This window comes from Arvicola amphibius, chromosome 9 (genome assembly GCF_903992535.2).
Source record: "Arvicola amphibius chromosome 9, mArvAmp1.2, whole genome shotgun sequence".
Taxonomy (NCBI): domain Eukaryota; kingdom Metazoa; phylum Chordata; class Mammalia; order Rodentia; family Cricetidae; genus Arvicola; species Arvicola amphibius.
Genome location: NC_052055.2, coordinates 43,726,122 through 43,743,988, shown reverse-complemented (window position 1 = coordinate 43,743,988; position 17,867 = coordinate 43,726,122). Strand labels below are relative to the sequence as shown.

The following is a 17,867-nucleotide window of genomic DNA, read 5'->3' as shown; positions in this document are numbered from 1 at the left end:
AAGGTACAGAACACTGGCAGGGTCCAGGAGTCTCCTTTATACCCTCTCTCAGCTAACACCTACCTGCTAACAGCCACAAAGAATAAAGAGTATGTACTATCCTGAATTCTATTACTATACGATGGCCTTGTTTTTCTTGCTTGTGAACTTCATACATAAAAATGAAGTTATATCAACAATCTTTTCAGGAGTCAGTCAAAAACAACAACAAAAATCAAAAATCTTAACATCATACTCACATAAAGAGCTCTGGGAAAGCATGGACCCAAACAATGGCCTGGGAATCTTCATTCCGTGAGGCAATGTTGCCTAAAAACTGCAGGCCACAACGAAAAGCTAGAAATATAGAAAAGTAAAAACTGAAGATAACAGACTCAATACAAGGAATAAATACATCTTAGTAACAAATATTTCCCATGTTGTTACATAGGAGAGTAAAAAAGAGAAAGGAAAGAGGGATGGAGGGAGGTAGAGAAGGAAGAGAGAGAAGAGGGAATTAGAGAGAGGAGAAAAATTGATTGGTTATCTGAGAGTCCCACTGCACATTGAAATTCTGAGCATGACATTAATATACCTCATCAAAACAATGCTGTAAAATTAACTTCTTAAAGATTATAAACTCAAATATTATTATATGAAATATCATTTGAATAATGCTTCAATTAAAAGCTCACTACAGATTAGGTATATCTGCACATGTAATCAAGGCACTCCAGATGCTGAAACAGGAGGATCATGCTAACAAAAGACATGCCAAGACCAGTCCAATAAAACTCTCAAAACAAAACACAGCTATATTTAAGAATGAATTTTAAAACATACCTAGAACATAAGGTTATAGAAATACTGCAAGTTAAAGAAAGTTGAAAGGAGACAGGTCAAATATCAGTCAAAAAAGGAGAAATAGGCCATTTAAAATTAGATATAATATGTATTAATGCAAAAGACGTTACTGGAAATATGTTAAATCATCATTACAGACATGTAAAAATTCTAAATTGGAAGTTATCTAGTAATATACTATCAAATATAAAAAAAACTGACCACAGTAAGTGGAAAATATTGGCAATAAGTTGAACAGTTCTAAGATACCTTTTCTCAACAAATCCTAGAAGAAATAGACAAAAATACCACTATATCTCAAAGACCTGAGTAAAATTTAATAAAAATCTAACTGACATTTAGAATATAATGCAGCAAAACAATGGCCACAAGTTCAGAAAAGTGACCACACCAAATGCTAGGAGGTCATGTGGAACACAAACTCTCATGTCCTGGAGGTGAAAACAGAACATGGTACAGTCCCTTGGAAAAGTTTGTCAGTTTCTTACAATGAAACACAACAAAGTCACAATGACACCATTAACAAAGGTATCAAAACATAAATGAAAGTGATGTGAGATAGATATATATATACTATATATATACACACACACATACACACACACACACACACACACACAGAGCTAAAGTAGAAATACAAACTACCAAGTATCTCCATTCAGGGTCTTCCTTAACCTAAACTAGGTAGAAACAAAAAGTTGACAGTGCACATCAGAATTGATGGCCAGGCATAGTGACAAATATTCCTTTTCAAAAGAAGTCCAAGGCATTTGCAATCACCATTTGTAGTTACCAGAGAACAAAAATACCACTGCCAGCAAGACAAAGGACCCAAAGGCTAAAAAGGAACAAATCAAACTATTACATTCCATAGTAGCAATGAAATGCTAATGTATATAGATTATTTTAAATGTGTAAATTGTCTACACTCTTGAGAAAGCACATTCATTTGTAAGCATTTTTATAATAAAATTTACAAATTTTAAAAAGAGCTTACAAAAGCTGCTTCACCAAAGTCAATCATTCATATATATATATATATATATATATATATATATATATATATATATATACACACACACACACTATAATTCTATAAGCAGGCAGAAAACAACAAAGCATAATGATACTGGGCTAAGGGACACAAACAGTGATACATTTGCTAACACGTATAAGACCTTAGGCTCCAGTCTCAATCTCCAGTAAGAAAGGATGACATGGGAACAGGACAAGGACGCCATTATAAAAGTACCAAGATATAGGGCTAGAGAGATGAGTAGTTATGAGCATTGGCTGCTCTTGCAGAGGACCCAGGGTTCCTAGCATTCATGTGGCAGATCACAGCCAACTGGGAACCTAGTTTCAGGGGCTTGGATGTCCTCTTCTAACTTCCACAGGGTACACAGCATACATGCAGGCAAAAACATCATATACAAAAAAAAAAACTAAAAAGAAAATGATTTTAAGTGCCAAAATACAAGTGGCAGTGGTGGGCACACTACCAATGAGGAAACTACAAAACAAGACAGAGGCATTAAAGCAGAACTAAGGAAGGGAAGAACTATCATAGGTCCAGAGTTATGTGATTGAGTTTCTATCTAGAGATTAAATGTAATTGTCAGGCTAAATCCAAGTAGGCGAGTCCACACACATACACATGTATGTGTCATTCCACATCCTGGAGGCCATACATATTTGTAGGAAGCGTAATAAAACCATTTTAAAACTTATATGAAGACATTAAGGGCTTTAAATACCTATGTCATTGGTGAGAGCAAAAAGAAGATCTGTGTTCACAGTCTCCAGCTAGTTCAGTTAATGAAGGTACCACCACAGGGTGGAACTGAGATAGGAATAAACAGAGACCAAATGAGTGATGGCAGAGATTTCAGCAGCAAACTTGTAGATAAACAATGGTCTATACAAGAATTAGAAGTAGGGTGCCTGGGTGTCAGCACAGAAAACCTGACAATGCCATACTTCCTCACACAAGACAGAAAGTTCCATCCCAACCCCTCACCTGAATATAAAGTGCTAAAATCAGGAAGTTTTAAAAATTGGAGAGTCTTTGAATCCACTGGAAAAGACAGTAATAAATGTTAAAACTAGTAACACTTTTTCTCAGAAGATTCCATGGAAAACAGAAATATCGCCACAGAATAGGAAGATATATGAAATACACATCTACCTTTAGACTCACAGTATATTCAAAGAGCTCTTATATACCATTTTTTTTCTCGACAGGGTCTAACTATGTAGCTCTGGCTGTCCTAGAACTTACTATGTAGACCAGATTGAACTTGAACTCAAAGAGACCTACCTGCCTCTGCTTCCAGAGTGCTGGGATTAAAGGCATATGCCACGGAACTTGGTTATCCACCATTATAAAAAGACAGCTAAGCCAACAGAAAAACAGACAAAAAATGTTTTGTGGAAAAAAAAAAAGTGGTATGATCTAAAACGGGTAGACAGGGATGAAAAAGTACTCAATACCATGAGCAAATTAGGAGGCTTACTCCACACCCACTAGACTGGCACAATTCACACAGTGAGAAACAGCATGTGGTGAGGGTGTAGGAGCCAAAGGTTCCAGAGTCCATGAGCATTAACAATAGGACACAGTCAAAACAGACTTAAGTAGATACCCCCAGTTCTTGAATTTGCTTCCCAGCTCTAAATAAAACTTTAACATCTGCTCTATGAAAATAAAGGTGTCAGACTCTCAAGACATTTCTGCTAACAGCACTGTCACCATGATTTACTCCTCCTAGGGACCTCCTCTTCTGCTCTGCTCTAGGGAGCAGTTTCTCCAGGTCCAGTTCCCACAAAGCATGGCATCAGCAGTGCTAACAGCCAGAACCCAAAAACCTGAATTAGTTAACATAACAAAGAAATTGAACACCAAATTCCTGTTTATAACAACAGATAAAAATACTTAAAAAAGAAAAAATTTAAAACTCAAATGTTTCTCACAGCCTGTTCACAGAATTACATTATTTCCTGTCTACTTTCCTGAGTTTTTAAAAATTAGTCTATAATAAATGCTTATTGAGTGTTTATAATATAAAAGTACCAACCTTTTTCCAGGTAAGTCACAATTTTAAGAGCTACTAATATGTCTACTATACACTTCCCAAGGGTGGACTTCCACCATGCTCAACAGCACTACCTCTCAGTACTTGCTCTGCAATGAGCCAAGGAGCCAGGAGTGCAACCACCCCAAGGGTCTCAGACTGGAGATGAGGTCAGGGAGGCCCCGCCTGAGTCCTGGGATTATCCACAATTCTGAAGTCCTGACTCTCACTATTTCTTTTTTTTTTTTTTTTTTTTTTTTTTTTTTTGGTTTTTCGAGACAGGGTTTCTCTGCAGCTTTTTTAGAGCCTGTCCTGGAACTAGCTCTTGTAGACCAGGCTGGCCTCGAACTCACAGAGATCCGCCTGCCTCTGCCTCCCGAGTGCTGGAATTAAAGGCGTGCGCCACCACCGCCCGGCCTCTCACTATTTCTTAACAGTCAATGCCATTAATTTATGACAGCAACTCTTTACATTAAATTTTACTACACAGCTGGGTATAGTGTACAGGCCTAAAACCCCAGCATATAGGAAGTGGAAATAGGAGAATAATGAGTTCAACATAAATGTGGGTTGAACAGCAAAAACCCAGATCATATGCAAATACACAAAAAATTCCTATTCAAATTACGCAGTGGTTGCTGTCTCCTCTTGCACCCTTACTAGCAGAGTGGATGGAGGGTACAAAGGGAGGGAAGAGAGACCAGTAGGGAAAAGTGGCATCAAGTAGGAGCCTCAGAGAACCGTAACCTCTAAACCAGTCATGGTAAGCAGAGAGTAAGTCAGTGATTTAAAGAAGAAAATGTAATATAGGATTAAAAGAGAAGCAGCACTGGGGCAGCACATGGGTCGAGCCCCAGGAACTGGAGGAGTGCAGGCAAGAGGCTGGGCTGGAAGAACCCAGGAGCCTGGCAGCTTCCTACAAAACTGTGGCCAAGGTTCAAACACTCAATTCTTAAAAGAAAATAATACTCAAAGAAAATAATGCACCAATAACTCCAAAACTAAAACTCAAGGGCTTCTCACAGCCTGTTCATAGAATTATATTTCCTTCTGTCTACTTTTCTGAGTTTTTAGAAGTTCTATTATAAATGCTTATTGTATGTCTATAATATAAAAGTATCAACCTTTTTTCCAGATAAGCCATAATTTTAAAAGATACTAATAGTTTTACTAAATACTTCAGATTATAACACTCAAATTTAACATGCAAAAAGAGGGAAAGGAATACTCTGACCTGACAGTCAAGCAGAACAAGAGCTCCTCAGACAAAGAAAGAAAGAAAGAAAGGGAGGGAGGGAGGGAGGGAGGGAGGGAGGGAGGGAGGGAGGGAGGGAGGGAGGGAGGGAGGGAGGGAGGAGGGAAGGAAGGAAGGAAGGAAGGCAGCAAAAAAAAAAAAAAAAAAAAAACTCTGAAAATTCAAAACACCATTCTGGGAAAGAAAAGACTTACAGATGCCTAGGCTCAAGCCAGAAGACTGCAGGCAAGTAAAATAACAGTTTACTTTACCAAACAGCTTATCAACTGATCTTTATGTAAACACTAAGAATAGTGCAAAGCCCCTAAAAAATGCCAGCATTATTTTTACAGATTAGGAAAGAATATATGCCAAAAACAACATCAATAGCTCAATTAAAATAACTCATACTTGTGTTTACATAAAATTTGATGACCATAATATATTTGTCAGACCACTGCAATTATTGCCTGAAAATAATACTCTAAATATTATTTTGACAATATAATTACAGTTCTTACCTCAGAAGCAGTAACAAAAAACTGGCACAGTTACCCTGACAACAATCTCCCTAAAATAAGATTCTCAGAGAAAGAATTAACAGATAGTGAAATCAGAACACTTTTTATAATGCTATTTCATTGGGTTTGAATTACAGCACTATGAAAATAACTTCTGAGCTTCTTATTAAATGCAAATGTCACTGTTGAATTCCAAATAAAAACCAGGGGCTTTCCTTTCCTAGAGGTGGTGAGAAATACCACAAACTTTCCTTTTCCTCCTTGTCTCTCTTCCAATTCTGCCACAGAATACCGGTCAGCTACTTAAAACAGAAAGCTGAAGTCTATTAAAAAAAAAAAAAAAAACTGCTTTCATTTCATGGACTCGAAGACCCAATGTTGTCAAACATGGCAACTCTTCCCAAACTAATCTGCAGACTTAGCATAATCCCTAATATCTACAATATATTACACAAGTAACGTCTACAATTCAACAATAAAACACAACCACAATCAAAAAAACGAAACTGTGCAAAGGACTCAAACAGACATTTCTCCAAAACTTTATAAATGCCCAATACATACATGAAAAAATGTTCATCATCATTAGTCATTTGGAAAATGCAAATAAAAACCACATATTACTTTCTACCCACAAGGATGGCTTAAACCAAAAAATTGAAAGTGTCAGCAAGGATATGAAAAAATTAGAACACACACTGGTGATTAAATGTAAATGGCTCCACTGTAATGGGAAACAGTTTAGTAGCTCCCCAAAACAGGAGCTGGAAAGAGGGCTCAGCAGTTAAGAATACATGCTGCTCTAGCAGAGGATTGACAATATTCAGTTCCCAGCACTCATGTCAGACAACTTAGAATCACATGTAACTCTAGCTCCAGGGGATCCAAAGTCCTCCTGTGACCTCTGTAGACACCCACACATAACATGGACAGAGACAGGCAGACAGACAGAGTCAGGGAGAAGAAAGTAGAAAGGCAGACAAAAACACAGAGACAGAATGAATCCTTAACATGGTAATACTCAGGCCCAACAATTCTAATTCTAGGCACATACTCCAAAGAACTGAACACAGGCACTCAAATACATGTACACGTTCAAAGTGTTATTCATCAATGTCAAAAGGTGAGAACAGCCTGTGTTCATCAACTGATAAATGGAAAACAATATAGTATTATTCAATCCAAAAGAACAAAATTCAGATGCATGCTAGAATGTGACTGAACCTCAAAAATAAGAGAAATCAGACCAAGGGCCATGTAGCTCTACAATTCCATTTATATGAAATATCCAGAATAAATTAATTTACAGAGACAGAATGTAAAATTGTGGACACCAGAGGCAGGGAGAAGGAATGAGAGAAGAATTGCTTTCCTTATACCTTTGAGCGTAAGAAAACATTTTTAATTCTGTACAGGTATTGGTTGCGCAATATTAGACTGTTCTAAATGCCACTCAACCGTTCACTTTAAAATAGTTTTATGTTAAGTGAATGACTTGGGAGACATAACTAAATGATAAAATGATTGCCTAGCATGCCTGAGGCACTAAGTTTACCCCAGTACTACCAGCGGGGAACATCAATTAGTTAAACTGATAGTATTGAAGCTATCTAAATTATAAACAACTCTTAATGTGTCCTTTAAAAAACAAGACTAAGGCTAGCAATATAGCTCAGTGGTAGAGGCTTTCCTACCATACTGGAGCCCAAAGTTCAAGTCTCAGCACCACCAAGATTAAAAAAAAACAAACAATAAAAAACCCCACAAGGATCTATTCTCTAACATCAATCAATGTATTCCTTCACCACATAGCTATGCTATAAAAGCATTTTTAGGATCTTCCCCTTTCTATTTTTCTTAGGTTATCCAACTCAATGAAGAAAGGGTGAAACAATCATTAATCATATTTTGCACAAAAATAAAATAAGTCTTGCACAGGAGATTTGGGATAGCACAAAAAAGAAAGAGGGGGAATGCAGAATCAAGGAAAGAAGCTTTATGGTGGGAAGCAAGAGAATGTACAACATGATGATAAGGATGCTGGAGGGCAGAGGAGCACATGTGATGCTGAGAACAAATGGCATAATTTCTAGAGAAATCTTCTGTGTGTGGTGGTGGGTGGGGCTAGTACCCAAGGTTTAAGGGGAGGGGCTAGCTCCCCTCTAATAGCTCAAAGTCATAGCACTTGCCGCACAAATACAAATAGAAGAAATCAGCCGACAGACAGCTGATATGTTTTCCATAGACAGCTGTCACTGTTTTCCAGCAATTACAAAATGGTCTGCATCTGAACAGCGGTTGAATTACAGACCTCACAGACTGATTTTTCCACACAACACAATGAAACTTTATCATTGTTTTTAAATCCTCCAACTCTGAGTAGCAAAGCCTCATCATAAAGCAGAGCTAGAAAAAAGTACCTTTAATATTAAACATCTTTAAAATACTTTACAAATAAATTCTATGTCCTATCAACCTCTTAAAATACTGCCACTCAGAAAAGTTTAGAGCCGAGATGTCATCTATAAATTCTTAGACAATGTAGCTAACTTTAAGGAACCATAACTTTCTGTCACACCAGGTAACTGACTTAAGATTTAAAAGACGCATACTAAATCAAATATTAAGACCCTAAAATTGTAGTAAAATGAATCTGAAATGAAATAAATGCCTTATATTATATAAAAACAGGAGTTAAGAAATAATTGTAAATCAAATCTATTTTAAATGGTTAAACTTCCCCCTGAAGGGAAGTATTTATATTATATATAGTAAAGGTGTTATCTATTACAACAATTACTTTAACCCATAACCTAGTATATCTAATAAGCATGGATACTTACTTACATTAAGATTATATCAAGTAATTTACATTTACTCATAATATTTCATTTCCTTAGAGAAGAAGATCATATATAAAAACTCTATTTTTTAACTTAATGATGTGGTAAGATAATAATCTTTGTACAAAAGAGAAGCAATAACCCTACTGATACAGAAAACTAAATGTCTTCAAAATAGTCTTAAGAGCCTACCAGCCTTGCAAGCTAAGAAGCTGAGCACTGTTCTTAATCCCACATCAACAGCTGTTAAGAAGAGCTACCTTCCCTTTCTGTCACACTGGGTAATGGACTGACTAGTTTCTTAACTCCCGTTTTACATAAGGCATGTTTATATTAATGCTAGCTGACACCCTATTTCCGGTGGGTAGGTAAGAACTAGAGGTGGGACTCTTCTCACAAGCAACAAAAGGAATCACAGAGGTGAGTGATACTAGACTGCAATCTGACTTAACACACTAACATATCCAGGTCTCCTCACTGGAATGTGAGTTCCTGGAGGCAGAGGTGCCTGCTCTGGTCACTGCTGGAATCACACCCATATTAGTTACTTTTATCTTCACTGCAATAAAATTACCTTCTACCATTCTGGAAACTACAAGTCCATGATTAAGATGCCACCAGTGCTAATTTCTCCTGACACCTCTCTTCTTGACAACAGTCTGCAATCTGCTTCCTGTGTCTTCATATAGTGTTCACCTATGTGTTCTACTATCCTTTTCTCAAGAAGACACCAAATTTCTTCACTGTACCTTAATAACCTCCTGTAAAATCTTGTCTTCAATAAAGTCATATTCTGGACGTTGGAGGTTAGGATTTTGCTATGGTCTGAATGTTTGTGTCCTTCTAAAATTCATATGCTGATTGTCAAATCTCTGAAGTGTTGGTAGTAAGCAATGGGGACTGTGAGGGGTAGATCTCGTGGTTTAGTGCCCCTTACAAGAGTTCAAGAGTTCCTTCTGCCCCTCTACTATGTAAGGACACAGCAAGAAGGCACCTTCATTGAGTCAGAGAGCAAACCCCTACCACATAATAAATATGCTGAAACCCTGATCCTAAGCCTCCCAGCCTTCTAGGATGATAAATACCTGCCTTTATTAATTAACTAAGCTAAAGTATTTTGCTGCAGCAGCCCAAGCAGACTAAGAAAAGTTTCAGCGTAAGTTGGGAAGAGACAAGTCAGCCTACAACAGGACAGAAAGGAAGTCACAGTAACTTTCCTTCACATTAATTCTTTAACATTCCATGAAATACAAAACATACTTCAGTGAATGACTAAACACTCAGAGCATTAGTTTTAAACATTTTTCATGATAATAATCCATTAATTATACTGCACATTACCTGTTAGCAAAGAGTCTTGCTCCACTCGAAGTTCACGAAAGAGAAGAACCAAATCAACAGCAACGCCAATTGTATCCAGGTTCCTGTATTAAATTTTAAGACAAAATTAAATACGTGCTTTTCTCTAATACTGAATTTCAAATGCTGATTTAATGTATATGCTGAGACTATTGATCAACAGTTCCTACAGCAAGGCAGAATAACAGCTTCCAGAGATGTGCGTATCTAATTATTACCGTATCTGGTAGAGAGAACTTTTCAGACAAGACCAAATCAGTAATCTTAAGATGGAAGGATTGTCCTGAGTTAAATGGAGATCCAATATATCACTAGGCTCATTACAGAAAGAACACAAGAAAGTTGGAACCAAGAGAAAGGAAGCTATATGCCAAGAAAAATGGTAGAGCTGAAAGCTGGCAAGGCAAAGAAACTGATTCTGTCACAGAAGCCTCTAGAAAGAAGTACTATCTATGCCAACCCCTTATGGACTGTCGAACTCCCAATTTGTAAGATAATAAATGTGTGGTATTTAAGATTTTGGTAGTATGCCACTGCAACAAAAGCAGTGACACATCTCTGACACAGCATCGGTGGGGGGCTGCTGTACAAAATCCCTGAAAAGGGAAGAGACTCTGGTCAGCGGGCAAAGGCTGAAAGAACCTAAGACACATGGACAAAAAAAAAATCACAGTGCCTTAGACAGACTTCTGCTAGAAACACACACATGAAGGCACAGCTGGCAACGTTTGGAAGGAAATGAGAACATATTATTAGAGACTACAGAAATGGGGATCTCTGCTATGTATTGCCAAGAGTCCTTGGACACCATCCTACAGCTGTGAGGAAAGGAAACAAAAAAGAAATGCCTCAAACTGCCCAATGTACTGTGATCTTCTGCCTACTGTATTTGAGAAAAGATACTTATTTTCTAGTGTTACAGGTCCCAGATAAAGAGGAACTTTGTCCCAAGATGGATCACTATACAGTTTCATATGTAACTTCGGTAATGCAGAGGATTAGGTGTGGGACTTCTAGCTAACGAGGCCTAGAAGGCATTCTGAACATGAGCTGACGCTATAATTGGTTTAAAATGTGGGAGACCTTAGGATAGTACAAAAACGTCTTTTGAACGTGAATAATGTGAATGTTTAAGATAAATGGGTGAACTAGGATAGCAAAAGCACCTAAACTCCTTATCAGTTTATTTGTTTTTAAGTGACCTTATATTGACAAGAGACACAGTAATGATGCAATCTGTAGTTGGTCTTTGTCCTGAGCACCTGGCGCGGCGTTCCTAAAACCCTTATACTTCCCTGAATGATAGGAACACCTTCTGATCACATCTGAGTTTATGCTCTAAAAAGCAACTCAGACACAGCTTCAGAATGGTGTCCCTGCTGCCAGAAGACCCAACTTTCAATCTCAGAGAGGCGAGCAAGATGAAAACTGAATTCAATACCCACAAGCAATGGTTTAAATTAACCATGTCTATATAATGAAAACTCCATTAAAAAAAAAATAACATTGGAGTCGGGGGCCGTCTGAAGGTTGATGAGCACATCAAACTGCCAGAAGGATGGCATACCAGGGAGGACACGGAAACATCACCCCTACCCTATACCTTGTCCTGTGCATATTCTTCTACCTGGATGTTCCGAGTACATACACTTTATAATGACCAGAAACCTCCTTTCTTGAGTTCTGTGAATTACTAAAACTGAGGGAACCCTACCGTGGAACCCTCAGCTTCAAGTCCTTGCCCTCTCCCACCTGGGAAAGTAAAAAAGAAACTGGCATTCTGGCCAATGTTTCCAGAACATAACAATATGTTTTAAAATACTGGTATTGGGCTGGAGAGATGGATCAGCAGTTAAGAGCAATTGTGGCTCTTCTATAAGATCCAAGTTCAGCTCCAGAGGATCCCACTCCCCGATCTGGACTCCATGAGAACCCATAATACATTTGTGGCAGATACATAGACACAAAAATAAAAAAAAAACCAAATCATTAAAAATGTTTTAAAATTTAATTAATTAAAAAATCAAAGTATTAACTATTATTAGCAAGATTATTGCCATTTCTATCCATTTTCTATAAAGATAGCAGGTTTGTTTTAGCATTGTTGTTAAAACACCACCACCTTTTCCTCCTTTCCTTTCATCTTAAAAATCTCATTAATCATATCAAAGCCTCAGGTATAAGACTGTCTAAGCAGCCAAGGGAATCAAACGTCTCCTGGACCAGCTCAACTTCACCCATCACAACAATGATGGAGAAGCCTTGAGGCCCTGTCGAGATGCAAATCCAGGAAAGAAAGGTGAGCATCCTGCTTGTGACTTCTGACTTCATTTCAAGTAAAATATTCTTTAAAAAAATTAATAGTAGTTGATTCTATAAAAGTAAGAGGGAAAGCCAGGCACAGCAGTGCACACCTTTAATCCCAGCACTTGGAAGGCAGAAGCAGGTTGACCTCTGAGTTGGACGCCAGCCTGGTATAGAGCAAGTTCAGGACAGACAAACCCTGTCTCAGAGAAACCCTGTCTTAAAAAAAAAAAAAAAAAAAAAAAAAAAAAAAAAAAAAAAAAAAAAAAAAGGAGGAAGAGGAGAAGGAGAAAGAGAAGGAGGAAAAAGCAAGGGGAAATAAACAAAGCAAGGGAAGGGAAAGAAGCTGGGTTCTAGGTGTAAAAGCTGTACAGCATAAAGAGCAACAGAGAGCATCCTCTGGTCAGTACTTAACACTTCTCAAAAACAGACATAGCCTAAGACAGACGGAAAGGGCTCCAAGCTTAGGAGTCTTAGATAATCTCAGGAACTTATGAAATATTCCTGCTCGATGTAAATACAGGCTAACTGAAACATTTACAGTTAAAAGACGGCCAAAAACTACATGTGAACTTGGGCAAGCCAAACCAAGAGATATGGAACCAATGCCAAACTCAAATCACTGTCATATGAAGTATCAAATATTTTAAGTTACAAATTACGAACAGGAAAGCTGAATAATCCCTCTTGTTAAACAAGAGAATACAAGAAATAAAGGAAGTTTTCCTGTAGAGGTAAAGGTCAGTTTTGTAAAAACAACAGGTAATGCTATAAAGCCAAAACGTTAGCCAACATATAAAAAACACTCGGGGGGATGTGTGTCATTACCTGATAGAGTTCTGGTTCACAGAACACTCTATACACGCATTCCGAAGACATCTAAAGCATTCAGTGATTAGCTGAAGACTGGAAGCCAGGTGCTCCACTTGGGAAGAATCCCTGCAGGCCAGCTCAACAGCATGAGTAGATTTCTTTAAGATATCCAGGACTCTCTGGAAGATTGTTCTGGGTGCTGTTTCCCTGGAAAAAGATAGAGTTGTTATAACTGGGATGGGGGGTGCATGGGATATACTGACTGATTTCCAAATGTTCCCTCCCCAAAACTGCTTTACCTACTCCAGACGCAGGGGAATCTAGGTTTGCCTATTCCAGCTCCTTCATTATGAAACAGAAGTTATGAGCTGCAGTGCAGACTGTATAGCTACGACGTCCGGGGCACTGCTCTTCGTCCTTACATGTGTTCTCTCGCTCCACCACTGAAATGTCTTAACACTGTCCTCTCCATTCTATGGGCAATGTAAGAGAAGGAGTTGCTTGCCCCACCTGGCCAATGAATGCCAGAGCCACAATTCTAATTAAAGTTCTTTGGTTCCAGTACTTGCATTCCCCAGGACAATCCAAATCCAGCACAGATGAAGTCTCTTGCTTATGGATCTGCCACTACCCACTATGGGCCTTGCACTGGGTTATGGGAAACAATATTCTAGAAGGACTATGGAGAGGACAAGAGTACACTGTCACTCTTCTCTTTAGATCCCATGAAGCCAGCAACAACCACACCAAACTTTATACGTGAGAGGGTAGGAGAGAGGGTAGTGTGCCAGCTCCCCATGAGGATGAGTGTCCAGCAGAAAGATGACCTACAGCTGCATTCTCAGGCACCTCAGTCTTGGCATGCTTCTCTCATGCCAGAAGTATAGCCAACCATCATTCCAGGGCTCTAAAGATGACATTTTCTTTTTTTGGTGTAATCTGGTACCTAAATGAAAGTCAATTTCCTCATTTCATAAATCTCCTAAAGAAACAGTGATCTCCTTTTAAAGACAGAAGAAAAACTAGGTGACACACGCCTTTAATTCCAGAATTTGGGAGGCAGAGGCAGGTAGGTCTCTGAGTTCAAAGCCAGCCTGGATTACAGAGCAAGTTCCAAGACAGCCAGGGCTACACAGAAAAACTCTGTCTCGATACATAAATAAATAGACTGAAGAAAAACTGCCACGTTAGCAGTTAGATATGTTAGATATTTAAGAAACTCTTAGGGACAGTCCTGACCATCTCTGAGTGTTCTCCTCTGTCCTCAATGTAGAATGACAGAATTAAGCCAGACCACAGAAACTGCAAACTAATAACAACTTTGTGCTGCCTGGACATCAAAAGCATTCCATAAATGTCCCTTCCTTCCCAGGACAAGGGGACACAGCCATGGCTTCTTATGTATTATGTGGTATCTTTCAGTCTTATAAACACAGAAATTCTATGTTTTCCTATGGCTGGATCTTTGATAAATCCAGAGGCAAATATACAGCTCATGTTTAACAACAGTCTGAATTCCACTTTATCTGCTTTTCTCTTCTCCCCAATTTCCTCACTTATCTCTTTCTCAGACATAAACAGGAGGCAAAACTCAGAGCCTCCCACATGCTAAGCAACTGCCAAAGACCTACAACTCTACCCTCTTCCCTTATCTTTTTTAAAATTTATTTAATTTTAAGGTACCTGAAACTTGTTTCAGGAAAGAGGCAGGGTATTCATTAACTAATTAAAAACTGAGAAACACACACAATCATCTGCCTGCACCCTCATCCCTCCAGGCAGCACTATCTCCACGGACAGGTCATAAAACTTGCACCCAGTGTTTTAGCAACTTAGTGACCAAACAAAAAAGTGAAATTCACCTGCCTCGGTAACTATAACAAGCAATCATTTATGTAACACATCTTTGCAGACGATACCGGCAGGAAAATTTTAAAAATGAGCATTTACTAGCACTCCTGTGATAGCATTAAGGATTAATGAATATGCTGGAGAAAATACTCAAGAGGGTGAAGCATTGGAGAATGACAAGAGTATCACAAATTTCCACGACAAGGTTAAATCTAATTACCTGTATGTGTTCTGGTGCAGAGTTTCAACATTTATTATTTGGTCTTGCAAATAAAAATAAAGGGCTGCGGTAGCTCATGGCACCACATGACGAGTAATGCAAATTCTAGGTTCAAACTTTAGTAGTACAAAAATAGTAAGAAAACAGTTCTACAACTAGAATAATCTACAGTAATTTCTCTATTCTCCTCAGGTGGCTAAGAGGTGTGATTCACACCTGTGATGGTGGAGCCAGTCTTAATTCTTTCAGCTGGTCCTTCACAGATGCCACTGTCCACAAGGAACAGTCTTCCTTGAAAACCAGGCATCCCTCAACCTCTTACCACCTGCTTTACTAAAAACTGACAACTGAAGCAGCACACGTTTTGGAACAAAACTAGGGTGACAGACTGAATAAGATTGTTATTCTCAAGAATAATGGTGTTTTATAATGTATAGAACAGTTAACTTCATTAACTAACCTACAAATATAATTCCCAGTTTTACAAATCCATTTGTCATGGATGCACTGGGTCCTTATTATACTTTAATAGCAACAAATAAAATGGAACTGAAGACCCTTCAAAAGATTCCCGAAACCCAAATGACCATAAATAGGTCCTACACAGTAAGCTCATATGGCACAAATGTCAGATACAAAATAACTTGTGTTTGTAGAACAAAGAAAAATAATTTGGGAAAGTGATCATTGTTATTTGCTGTCCCCAGGTTCTAGACCCATGGGTTCCTGAAAGCACAATGCACTCCCAAGGTTCTGTGCCCTTCCACCAACATACACACTCCCAACATTCTGTGACCTTCCACAAACATACACACTCCCAACGTTCTGTGCCCTTCCACAAACATACACACTCCCAACGTTCTGTGCCCTTCCACAAACATACACTTGTCACACTGTCTCCACCCAGTTCTTTGCCCTCAAGAACTTGGTCTGTGGTTCTCATTCTAAGGAAACTATTAAACCACTGAGCTACACCCTCCAGTCTAAACATATTCTTTTTCAGAAATCTCTTGAAGACCATATCCCTGGTGAAACTATCCACTACTCCAATCTGTACGCCCTAAATCTGTACTCCTGAAACTAGAGACAAGCTGGCTCTTGTATCCCTAGTCCACTGCACCACTAACAGATTTTCAAATTTCTACCTTAAACAACAAGAACATCTGGCACGAGGAAAGTGGTCCAGGCATGCACCGTGTTATCTAGGGAAGTCGGTACACATGGAGGCAGTACTTAAGAAACATTAACTTAATTCTTTTTCTTCCCACTATTTTAGATACAGAAACTAGAAAAGCAGTCACCTTGTAAGACGTGGCTCTAATGTAGACAGATGTCTTGTGATTCCTATTTAGCATATTTCATTTCTCCTTCCCCATTAGTTACTACAACAGATTAATTTGTAAGGGGAGTCTATAGCTCAAACCGACTTTATTTTAAACTTCCCAAAGGTAAAGAATATGTATTAAATGTTTGTTTCCCTCTACAAAAGCTGAGACAAAAAATTCCGGCAGGGTCTTATGGCAAATAGCTATGGATTCAATTAATCCTACCTGAAATAATACAAACATGAATACTATCTATTAGATGAGGACAAAGATGTTCTTCTCAACAACAGTAAAAGCATTCACCTCTCCCCACTATTCTCCCTTCTCCACAGCCTTGAAAGAAAACTACTTGGCATTATAGTTCTGCACAGTCTGTGTTCACAGTCAGGACAATGTAATACATCTAAATATGTAATGATTAATGACAATGAAATAGCTGGTAAAGATCAGTCAGTCGTCCCCATATTACAAACATTATTAATAATAATCGCTGTCAGTTCTACTTTAACCAAACTAACAAAAATATTCACAAAGGCTTTAAGAAGCTTAGCTACTTCATTCGCAGAAGGCAGAGTACTTATGGAGACAATTAAACTTCAGCCGTTAGACGTTCCTATTAGATAGGAATGCATACCCTGAAGACAATGTATAAATGAAATGTTGTATTAGAGGACAAAAAAATTCCTTTGAGTTACACAAAAGGTAGAATTTCATTTCCTTCAAGTTTCAACACATTTGTTGGTCTTGGCAAGTCCTGTTTGAGTAAAATTAAAGAAAACTACCTGTGATTATATGTCACAGGTTAGACAAGCCTAATATACCATATGTACACACATTTTACAGTTAATTTATCAGTGGACCTCCTACTGAAAAGGAAACTAACTGCTAGACATTGTAACTGCAACTAAGACTATCGCACTTGTTTAAGAATTATTCTAATACCACTGCATTAAAAATAACTGGCTTATGTATTTAGAGTATTTTAACCACTGTTGCTAAGAAAAATATTAAAAGCTCATAGATTTTTTTCTAATTGCTGGTTGTTACATAAAACCATAAACTTTACCTATTGATTTGGTCTGGCTGATCAAAAGAAGACATGTGTTAGTCCTTTGAAGCAGTGACTGTGAAAGCTACGTTTTCTTTAGAATTCCACTGACCAGTAGTGCAGCAGGAACAAGACACACTTAGTCACTGAATACATTTATTGAATTGACCCATTCAGAAAAAGTAATTTAAAAAAAATTATTATAAGGGGTAGGAGTTTGTAACCTGAATTTTTTTCTTTCTTTCTTGTTTAAAACTATATCAAATCACTCTATTATAATTATTTAATATGCAAGTTATATTGCTATACTTAAAGAATAGGTTTTTGTTGTTTCTTTTAAGGAAGGGTTGGTCAGTTGTGGTGCACACCCTTAATCCCAGCACTCGGGAGACAGAGGCAGGTGGATCTCTGTAAATTCAAGGCCAGCTTGCT

General features: G+C 38.1%; 1 protein-coding gene across 1 annotated transcript in view; it reads right to left on the bottom strand.

Annotated features, from left to right (window-relative positions):
* Nucleotides 1–17,867, bottom strand: part of Atxn10 (ataxin 10) — a 134,890-nt gene that overhangs the window by 102,888 nt on the left and 14,135 nt on the right. Inside the window, exons 2-4 of the mRNA XM_038341729.2 lie at nucleotides 13,007–13,198; nucleotides 9,857–9,939; nucleotides 240–336 (exon numbers count right to left, since the gene is read on the bottom strand). Of these exons, the coding sequence (XP_038197657.1) occupies nucleotides 240–336; nucleotides 9,857–9,939; nucleotides 13,007–13,198 (372 nt within the window). The remainder of the gene's footprint in view (nucleotides 1–239; nucleotides 337–9,856; nucleotides 9,940–13,006; nucleotides 13,199–17,867) is intronic.